General features: G+C 47.4%; 1 protein-coding gene across 1 annotated transcript; it reads left to right on the forward strand.

The window, feature by feature from the left end:
- Nucleotides 1-242: 242 nt before the first annotated feature.
- Nucleotides 243-8605, forward strand: Dsk (Drosulfakinin). Its single transcript, XM_075679197.1, has 3 exons — nucleotides 243-284; nucleotides 5628-6100; nucleotides 8436-8605. Exon 2 carries the CDS (start codon nucleotides 5676-5678, stop codon nucleotides 6021-6023), a length of 348 nt encoding a protein of 115 aa, XP_075535312.1. The 5' UTR covers nucleotides 243-284; nucleotides 5628-5675; the 3' UTR covers nucleotides 6024-6100; nucleotides 8436-8605.
- Nucleotides 8606-11380: the final 2775 nt, after the last annotated feature.

Genomic DNA, 11380 nt, shown 5'->3' on the forward strand with positions numbered 1-11380 from the left:
TTGCGTTGCTGCCAATCTCACTGACACACCCGCCCCCGCTCTTCGTGCCAGATCCCTTCTCAGAGTTGCGCCTCCGTACCTGACCGAAGCGACGCGCTTTGATTGGCTCTCCGCATCCCCCATGCCGTCGCCCAGGTAACGCCTACGGTCGCCTCACACGGACGGCGCATGCGCCGGGTGCATTGAGGAACGAGAACGGGCGGCGGTATAAATATCTGCGAGCAAAGCGCACGAGTGCCAAAGCTTGCAGTCGTCTAACGCAAAAAATATCGGCCGAGTGCGAGGTGAGTGGATCGTCAGAATTCGTGGGTGTTGAGCTTTTTACATATGTGCCAATTACGGGTGGTGTGGTTCATGTGCAAAAGAGCTAGAGCATCGCGCAAGAATTGGCGCTTGCCCGCGAGATCGAAATGAAATATTTTGCAAACTACGAGAAAGAAAAGGAACTTCGTCGTGTTCTTTGTTTTTTTGCTTGAGATTCAAATTTTGTACAGAAACAACGGTGATTCCACAAGTTTTGTACAGTAGCTGAAAGCCCTTGCCCAACTACATTTCTTTTGTAGGCACCTGGATATTAAAGGTATTAAGGAGAGTATAAACCCTCAATTCGAGTTGTGAATCGCAAACCAGAAAATAACGTCCTATTTTCATATGCTATGGCATCGTGCAAACGACTGGACATTACCAATCATAATTCGATATACTCTGCGCTATATACCTTCACTCGCTTCCATTGGTTGCTTTCATACACGGCTTTTAGCGTTCAGATTTGTTCCGATTATGTTACGAATTCGCAGATGTACCATCTCTACCAGGCTGAAAGTGTGCTAAATCATGCCGACCGCGACGTTGTGTATTAAAGCTGCTAAAAAAAATTCCGTACCTTTTGCAAAAGCATTTGTATATTTATACCTTTCTTCCGAGAGCTGAAGCAAGAACTGCTATTTGTCAGCATGGCTAGGGCACAGTTGACTTACTGATAAGCAGTAAGCCACTCTGATAACTCTTGTGAAAAGTTGTACAATTTTTAACGCAGATTCCAGTTTTTCCCATATGTTATAAATGGGGCAGTCGGAAGCACGTTGCCTCCAATCTCGATCATTTGTACGTCCCTTAATCCTACTTACGTACGCCTGGTTACAAACCTATAGGCTGGTAAAGGGTGTATTACTGAAACGCGATAAAGTCTTAGGCAAATTTTGCATATCTCGTCGTTCCTTTGTAATCGTCGGCAAACAGTCCTGTCTCACACGTATTTATAGAAGGAGACGCGATTAGCACGTTGGAAAGCTACGTTCGAGATAGTGGTACAATGCAGCTGCCCCGGCGAGAATGTGTATCAGGTAGGTCATAAAAACGTAGAGAAATGCCCTGGCTTGGGCCCCCATATTATTAGAACACGATTACGCAACCTTCCACTGTAGTCACACTTTCTTCCGCGCATGACATATATATATACATATATAGAAAAAGAAACTATGGCTTTTAATTTTGATGGTGCACATTTCATAGATGCGTACACTTTGCAGAACACATAAATGACCAAAATGAGCCTTCCGCAGGGAAGGTCCTATCATAAAGAATGTAAATTAGCTCGGTTAAATTGGGATACACTACGGTACGTCATAACCGCTGCGGAAGTCGCCATGTTTGTACGGCGAGATAGCTCACCGGTTTGTCGCTGCACACTTCGACCAAAAAATGCTTGCGATACTTGTATTAAAGCGTAGCACATTGGTTCTCGTGGAGAACTATGACATTGTATTCGAAAATGTTATACAATCAAAATGTACACCAGATAGAAATATATCAGCTATTTACGTCTTTCTGTCGCATTTTTCTTAATTATGCTTCAGAATAAAAGAAATTGTTTCATCCAATCAGTTAATGCTATACCCGAGCAACTTCGATACCGTCAAAAATACAGGCTAAAAATATGTTCGAGTCGATGTTCCCTTCTCGCGGTAATTTTACTAAGAGCGCCCCGCTTTTTCATGCCGAACAGGAAGCGCTCTTCTTCGTGACATCGCATTTCAGTGGATTCCAATTCATTGTGACGCTACAAGCGACCTCACTGCAGATGACGTGGTGCGACACAGCTCACCAAAAACTATCGCTACTATACCCCTGGCGGCGAGTGATTCGCGTCGTTTGTTAATCAAGCTCTGCGGTCGAATGTCCAGAAAAACTTGGCTCGCAAATGGTGCGGAAGGCTCCAGAATACATGTAGACCCCAAAGTGCAATTCATCATGCCTGTGGAAACCGGTCGCTAAATACAAAGAATAATTCATAGACTTCGGATCGGCACAGCCCACAGACTAAACGCTTCTTGAATAAGATAGGAAAAACCGACAGCGTTGTGCGCTTTTGTGAGGAGCCTGAAGAAGAGATAGGACACCTTCTATCACCCTGCAGTAATTATTATACTCACTGTGAGAGGCTTTTATATGTGCTCTGAATAGGAGGTCAATAGCACTAAATGAAATCGTGGGTGCAACACATGCAAGGCAGTGCGCGCATTAGTACGCTTTCTTGAACAATAAAGAATATCTAAATGTTACTAAATCTTAATGTTGTAACTTTGATAACGACGCTATAGTTGTAGAAGTTAGTCACCCTTTGCAGTTTCACCCATTTGTGTTTCAGTAATCGCTTTTGTTATCCTTGGTTTGTGTGCGTGTTTGTGTGTTTTCGCGTGCGCTGTTTCTCACCCAACTAGGTAGGGACGTCATTTGTGCTTCAACGTGAATATTGGAATTTCGCGAACTGCACAGAAACATTTTTTGTTTTGTGTATGTGAACTTTGCAAATTTTGTCACTATAGGTTTCTTCTACATCCTTCGTTTCGAACTTTTTGCTGGCACATCTATGGATTAAGAGATCGAAGTAGCCGGCGCCGTCCAACAGGCACCATTATCTCCTTGAAAACAGTTAACAAAGAAAAACAGAGGTGTGATTCCTCTTTCACTGGATAATCCTAAATGTGATCACTTTCCGCTAATTGGCTTGGAAATCTCTGCTCGACAAAAAAAATACCTCAAAAACAACGGAACGAAAAATACCACTGCGATAGGAAAGGCAGAACTGCTGTCCTCGGTGCCCTATTCTCGTGCTTATTCCGAGATCCAGGGCGCCTCCGCAATGATCAATCACTCCGCTCACGATGCACGCTAATCCTAAGAGTTTAATTTGCGCAAAGACGGGCAAGCCTTCCGACACTGCAGGCGTTAGTCCAAGCGCTTTAGTGTGCTGTCCCTGCCCTGTAACGCAGTGAATGTTCCAAAGTGTAGTTTGTCTGTCGACGACGCTGAATTTAATAACGCTGCAAATCTAGATCACGACCTTCCTCTCAATGACGCCCGCAATATAATGCGTAATAATTAAATCTTCTTTGTCTACAGTTCAGACATAGATATATGTCACGAAAGACCACGAGAAAGCAGAGAGTTTATGTAGTATAACATATAAGGTAGTGGTGTTGTTAATTGAATATAGATGAGACTTTGCGTCCCCAAGTTACACATTCTATATAGGCTATCAGGTGCGCCCGACGTGGAGGGCACCGGATCAATTTTGACCACGTGAAGTCTTCAACGAGCGCCTAAACCTATCTACACAAGCATCGTTTCACTCCACCCCGATATGAATGTGACCGTCGACGCTGCAGGGTATCGAACCGAAGGGCTCATACTCAGCAGCAGGACGCCATTAGCCACTCAGATACCAATTTGCGTATGCGCGTACACTACTGTAGCAAGCACAACTACAGGGCGCAAGTTAGAACGGTAGTCTAAGTAGGTCTCGCAAGTTTGCTTCTCCATTGCAGAACGCTGATATCTAGTGCGCACTCCCGATTGTGCCAGACGGATTAGTTTCAATGCAGACGCCTATGCTACAGTGGGCTTGAGCTCACGATCCACCGCGGAGCGCGGCGCCGAAAAACGATCCGGGCATGCGAAATTGCACGCCGTTTCGCACAAGTGATTCAACGAATAAGTGCACAATAGCGAGCATAAGTTTTTATACCAGCGGTATCAGCAAGAAGTGATATTTTCTTCTAGCACAGCAGCGCGACGTGGAATAGTTTCAACACATTGCATTGGCCGCATGCGGCGAAGAAAAAACTTTTTTTTTTTTCGCACCGCCCCAGGTTTTCAAAGTTTCGCTCGCGAGTGTGCGTAAACAGTAAGCCCATGGTAACAGGCTTAAATTTAGACTACAACGACATATAACTCAAGAGGCACAAAGTTCTCCGCTTCCCCAAACATCTCAAATGTAAATCCCACCGTCTGCCCTTACCTTTAATATTTGGCGATTTCTTTGACTTCATCCCGTGTATATATAGGCGCCAACTCGGGCAGAAAAGTATGTTCATTTCGTTATTACATGCCGGCGTCACGCTTTCATCAAACTGCAGCACTGAACTAACGTTCCGTGGTATTTCCGTTTTCACTCAAGGGCGACTTCTTTAGACGAGAGTGCGATGGTTACAGTGTCGCTTGCGTCTCACGTTCACTAGAGTGGTGACGCTCATACAGTTTTTACTACAAGAAGGGCGCGCAAATCCGCGCTGTCTTGCACGCGCATCAAGAACACGATTCTAATGGAAGAGAATGGGATCAATAAAATGGAAAATCGGATGTCCATCCTATTTTCCGACAGAAATAATTTTTTTACTGGTATCATGGAGTTCGGTGCTCGATCTTACTTTGCGTACCATCCGGAAGATGTGCATCCGGCTCCGACCTCCGGCGAATTGCCTTTTCGCGTTATTTTTCCTTATTGCAATTCATTTTAGAGTGAAGAGGTTAGCCTCTAGTTGGTCGGAGTTTTTCGTGGGCTCGTGCTCACCTGAAAAACAGTACCGCCACCTAGCGGCCGCGACCACTCAGACAGACCTCAAACGGCAGCTGGGAAATGGCTTTTTCTTTTAGCTTCCACGTAATAAACTTATGCTTTCGCGTATATTCGAATTATACAATCTAAAGCTATCACGTCTGCAGCTTGTGTAAGTCGTACTTTACGAATTTCCTGACGCAATTTAGTTTGGAAAATTGAATTAGTTCAATAAGGCACTTGGGATTGTCGGAGGGCCTAGAAGGATGATCGAGTTTGTACGCTGCACTTGCGCACGCGCTCGCGCGCGCGTGACGTATGTTGTTTCTGGTGGTGGTGCCTATATAATGTCTAACGCCAGTCGGGATGGTGGTACTTGTCTAACGCCGTGCGTGTTTGTCTAACTTCGGCAATAGTTTCACTGTGCATCCACTTTCACACGATAGAATAGAGGCGAATTTCCTATTTATTAATTATTAACTTTATTACTACTTATACATTTCAACTAAACATAACTGTTTTCCCGTATGCTCTATCTGGCTTCATTGTCTGTTTTCTTGACAAGGTTGTAACTAACAAAAGAAATCGATCCCCTCGGATCCCCTTATCCTTCTAGCCCTCTCTCGGGCGTCGGCACAATACAAACGCTGGGAAGTTACTATCGTAGACTAATCTAACATTCCAGACTGATTCAATGTTTGCTTTCGGTATTCTTTAAAATTTCCAGTTTCATTCTAATCAGCTTCCCCGAATGAGATTCCGCCTCCTTAAATTGGATGGGCTCTCGCAGACAATCCCAGACTATCGTCGCCCTACAGTCCCCCCCGTGTCGAGTACCATGCAACTCCCCGCCCGCTTCCTCCTGTTCCTGCTGGTGGCCATCATGGCGGCGGCGAGCTCGGCGCTAGGCTACTCGGCGGCCAGCCCGGTCTCCTCCCAACAGCAACAGCAGCAGCGCCACCGTATCAGCGTGGGCCGCTGGCTCAAGAGCGTGTTGCCGGCCGCCGCCGCCGCTGCGTCAGCGGGAGACAGCGACAGTCGCAACACAGCCGACCTGGATGCCGCTGACATGATCGACCCCGTCCTGCTCGCCTCAGGGTTCGCCAAGCGGCAGGAGGACGACTACGGTCATATGCGGTTCGGACGATCCGACGACTACGGGCACATGCGCTTCGGCAGGAAGTGAACACCGCACCTCCTGGGACTGTATACCATACGTCCCGGCAAGCACCGTCGTTCCTACACCTGCAGCGCAGCCAAAGGGTACGTGTAACGATCAATGTCTGTGGTGGTCAAATGTGGTCGGGTGACTGCGCTGACGTATAATGACAAATGGGGACACTTCGATCCGAGAGCACCGAGCAAAAGTGATTCGAAAGAAAAACAAAGCGAGACAGGCGATCGACTACCCAACCTTCTAATTCCCGGAACGGTTTCCTGTTAAATTACAAGGTTGCCTGATTAAACACGTTGCAGCTACACCCTCGCAGACGTTATGAGCGCCAACGATACAAGATGAAAGGCTAGTGCTCAATTAACCGTAATATTCGTGCTTTTCTTTGGAGTATGGCAGAGAGTTCTATAAGCCCTCGAGCCTCCTAGCCACCTAATAGTTGCCTCTAAAATAATAATAACATTTCGTCAGAAAGTAAACGTACATTGAGCCTGCAAAAATTTATTGGGTTTCACAGCCTCCCCCCCCCCCTCCCGCAAAGAAGAAGAGAAAAAAAACTTTTACGAACGAAATATACCAACGCGAAATCGGCGCTTGTGTTCACCATTATGTTACCTACTCTTCTCTTTTGGTCTACCCTAAGAACAAATATTGATACAGCTGTAAAGAACCAGTACATAGTCTAAGTATTTATGTCTGAGGTTTCAATAATCGTAAAAAAAGTTAGAAAGGGTAGATTCTCTGCCCGGTGTCGACGTTACCACGAATGGGCTTTGCAGGATTTAGTTAGTTACATGGGCTGCTGCAAATGCCTTTTCTGTATACATCAGCAAGTTCAGCGCAATGCGTAGGTGCTGGGTGGTTCAGTTCAGCAATTTTCTATTATCAAGTCGCACCACTCGTATTACCAACCGCCACCCTGACGCTAACATACCGGATACGCAATGCTTAGTATGATCTCCAAACAATACAGGCAAGGAATATAAGGTGCCTTCGCTTCACATGCAACGGGGTATTTAACAGCGGAGCTGTTTAAGCTTTTAGTTCCACCATGGCGCGTTACCAGAAAACTCAGCCCAGCTGTGCGCCACCTCGCGTCGCCTAGTAACCACCTGCGAGAGCACTGAGCCACGTAACCTCCTCGCACACCACGCGCATAGGGCGGAGTTGTGACGTCCCAGGCTAGTAAAAGCTCGGCACAGCCGGCGCGGCGACACACCTCTCGCCTCCTCTACTCGGTGCGTACGTGCTGCTGCAATGGGAAGACCAAATAAAGTCCGGACGCCCGAATAAGCGGCTTACCAGGAAGAGCGCCGTACTGCCAAGCGAGAAGCGATGCGTCGCCGCCGAGCTGATCCGGAACAACGTGCCGAAGCTGCGGCTGAGAAGAGGCGACGCAGAGTCGATGATACCGAGTTTCAGTTCAGGGAATGCGAAAGCCGGCGCCTGAACGCTCGACGTAGCCGAGAAAGCGACCCGGCCTGCTCGAAAACTTCCAGCGTCAAGCCCGCCGAGAGGAAAACTTGGCAAAACTTGGCATAACCTCGCAAAACCTAGAAACAACTTAGCCCAAGACTACCATAACCTCGCAAAGCCTAGAAACGACTTAGTCAAGCCACGTAAAAGCTAAGTAATCACAAGCTCCGCTATTGACTCAAGCCTTGCGCCACTAGTGCAAGCTGCGCACGTTTTTTATTATATGGATATCTAGAAAGTGACAACCCTCACTTTGTGCATATACGACGTAGTCTTGAGGACGACAGAAGTGCCTTAGAAACGCTGACACATGGCCCAGCTCACGCACGGTGTCTCGCATGCATTTGATGTGTGGTGTGAATGTTCCCGTACGCGTGCCTTTTTATTAAACGTGTTGCAACTACAACCACGCTGGCGCTCTGGCGCCAACGATACCGGATGAAAAAATGCTTGTGCTCGGTTAATCTTAATTATTTATGTTTTCTTTAGGGTATGGTGGAGAGTAATTTATATTCTAAGCCCTCAGATCGCTTGGCATGTAATAAAAGAAGAAATCGTTGAATATATTGTTACAAAGCACTGCCAGAGACGAAGCTGAGGACAGAAGACTACGCTCGCTGATGTCGCCTGGCCTGCCTTCCATTTTGTATGCCATTGAACGCGTTGTAAATACCCAGTAAATATATTTTAAAAGCCTCTTCACCCCGTAACATATTGTTGGAGGTGCAGTGTATCGATATTCTCGGCTCGGAAGTATATAAACATGCACACAACCAGAGGAAAATTTCACCTCCACGCTTTAAGAAGACGGCGGCTTTGTCCCAAAGCACAAGAAAGTACAATATTTCTTTGTTCTCAGTCTCTTTGATGAGCACTATAACATTGGAAATTTCGAAAGCATGTACGACCCCCAAGAGAACTCACACTTTCCGTGTCATTTTGTTACAGGTACGCCAGTACAACCGATTACATCGTTCGGCCCCCGGATAAAACTCGGGACGAAACGCACACCGCTTGTACGATCCTCAAGGAAGCCTTCCACGCTCAACTGTAGCAGCTCCTTGATCTGCGAGCAGCTCCGTATGCTCAAACGCAATAAAAAAACTTCGCGGAGCTGTCCAGACACGTTTCTACCTAAACACGGCTGCACAAACTAAAAATAGAAGCCACCGGTGCTATCACACATCATGTGCAACCTGGTGCAGAGTTTCGCATCAACTGCAGCGCGTAGAGTAGCGATGCGAAATGCTCCGACGAACGGCGCCGAGCCACTGCGATGAAAAATTGCTTTCCCATGCTCCGACTTGAAGCGTCCACAGAAGCAGGTATCACAACTCTTCTAGTAGTAAATTAGTGCTCCTGAAGCTGGCATGCCAACAAGTACAGTCTGAAACATATTTGTCTACTAGACTAGAGTGGTCAAGCGGCCTGCTGTAGACTGTGCTAGCGCTGCGTCTAGCGATAGCTCCTGGGCTACGAGCTTCCAAAACATTAAACAAATTCTGCCACATTGTTAAGTTCTGTAATGGCGGCATCTTGAGCCGACCAGGAAGGCCAATCAGAGCTAACATGATGGCGAACTCGGCAATAAAACGGAGTTTGTCAATGTCCTGAATAGGAAGGAGCTTGCATGCAGAATAGCCACTCACGGCCTTATCGCGGTGTCGGCCTGTAACTTTTCATTCGAACGAGGGCGACCAGATACGCGTTCGTTTTGCGTGTATAGACCGACACCGCGATGAGACCGCGGGTGCTCATGCCACTCGTATCCATGGCCACAATTTTTAGCGATGCCTTTTCCGATGCTGTACCTTTTCGCGTTTGTCAGCGGCAAGAGCAACGCTCAGCCCACATTATTAATAGGATCAGACAGTCGCGAACGGTGTACGACAAAAATGGTCTAGAATCGAGCGAAAAGCATCGCGACAAAATGGCGGCGCAGGGTTAATGACAACTAATAACTTGATGATGTGCAGGAAAGTAGACGCTATACAGCGCTGGGCGACGCTGGCGCAGATAGCAGCCGACCGCTTAACAGGCTCAATCACTTTACACAAGTGTGATTCACCCTGTACTGGCGACCTTTTGCTGTCACACTGCTTTTCCAGACGCAGCGCTGAAGCGGAAATAGAAGTATATATATACTTACGAAATTAGCCTCGAACTCGTTTAATAAGCGCGGCCGCTAAAGCAGGAGTCACAGATAATTGGCAGCGTGTGAAACGGGTTTATTAGCCGTTATTCTGCAGCAGGGAACACAGAATCCACTTTTCATGTGTTGCACACAGTGCTTATCTTTTGCTCCCAAAAAAATTCTGAGAGGACTTCGTCATGTGGCCTAAGCTGAAGCGCCTCTTCATCTGTTGACTACAAGGGATATTCGGTACCAAAAGTTTGCCGGCACTCATCTATGTTTGGCGCTTCGGGAAGATGCTCAACCCCTCACCTCAGCATACCCACACTGTTATCGCGGAACGCACAATGCACCACAAGCGGCCACAAGCACCTCATGGCACCAACAGCCAGCTAGCACAGACACACAAACACTGAGAGAGGAAGAAATGGACACGCACGTGTTTCCGTCCTTGTGTGTATTTGCGCGCTAGTAGGAGGAAATGTAATCATCGACTTCGTGTTGGTCAGCAACGGACAGGCATATCCATGGAACTGAGCCGCCACAGCGGGTGCGAAGCGGCTTCTTCTCGTACCTTCTACTCCTCATAACGTTTTTGCACCCCCAGCAAGGACGTCTGTGCAACTTAGTTCACGGTACTGCTTTCGTGCAACCGCGCGCACCGAGCCGATTCGTCCAGTCCCAGTGTGTGCAACCGCTCTGCCCTTGCTGTATTTACTAAAGGTACCATAAATGTAGAACGACGGCTTGACCGCTCAGCGATCCCCTCGTCCTCTGTAAGATCCCTTTTCGCCATGTGCAGCGGTGTTCAGGTGCCCTCAGTGAGGTCCCTAGTCCTCAACAGTGAGACAGCTCATTGCCAAGCTGTCGCAGCGCTATACAGGAACAGTCGCAGTGTGTCTCGTACGTCACGGACGCATCTGCCATCTTTTCCTGGCTCAGGTAGAAACCAGCGGACGGCGATAATGCGAGGACCGGCGCGAAGAACTTCGTCCGACCTGCGCCGACGTGCGCATTTTACAGGCAAGTCGCGTGCGTCGGTCGGGCGATGTATTGAACACCTTGGAACTGATGATGCCATTTGCAGAAAAATTCAAGTTCGTCGCGGCGCCGACATTTTCATGATTGCTAAAATAGTCTGATTGAAGGCCAAGTCAAGCGCAGTCATTAACAGCGAGTCTTTCTACGTCACCAGTCATTAATCAGTGTTCTCAAAAGTACTGCTGTCTCAGACGTCAGTGTCCTCGCCGTGCTATCGTCGTCACGCTGCCTGGCGTAGTAAATGAGTTAAGGACACTAAAAATTTCTGTTCTGGCGGAAACTGTATGCTTAGCGGTCCTTGTCACGAGTAATATGCAGGCGGTGTTCTGAATGTGCCGCTTACCTATACAGTCAATTGAAATTCTTAATGCATCTGCCTGAAACAGTTTCACTGGAAATCTGGCCGAGATTCTGCAACGTTGCACAATTGTGCAGTTTCGTTATCTTTCTTTTTTACGACCCTTTACATTGCTCGCAATTACAGCGGTTTCCTGCATTTTCGAGCTTCCTTACAACGCAGGTAGATAGTAATGAGCGCACACGTCAAGCATATTTCCTGCTGCAAACGCCCATCAACTTACTGTTGGCATGCATTTTATTTTTTTAGTCATCGAACCAATGATCTAAAGCGCGAACGTATTGCACTGTAAAGCATCGGGGCACCGCGTTGCACAACGGAGTTCTGTCAGCGCTGTGCGAGGTGGCACCAATCGCCGAT

Source organism: Dermacentor variabilis, chromosome 2 (assembly GCF_050947875.1).
Source record: "Dermacentor variabilis isolate Ectoservices chromosome 2, ASM5094787v1, whole genome shotgun sequence".
In the NCBI taxonomy this organism is placed as follows: Eukaryota; Metazoa; Arthropoda; class Arachnida; order Ixodida; family Ixodidae; genus Dermacentor; species Dermacentor variabilis.

What these genes read in the sequence shown, in the direction of transcription:
- Dsk (XM_075679197.1), top strand. Translation starts at nt 5,676, where the DNA reads ATGCAACTCCCCGCCCGCTTCCTCCTGTTCCTGCTGGTGGCCATCATG.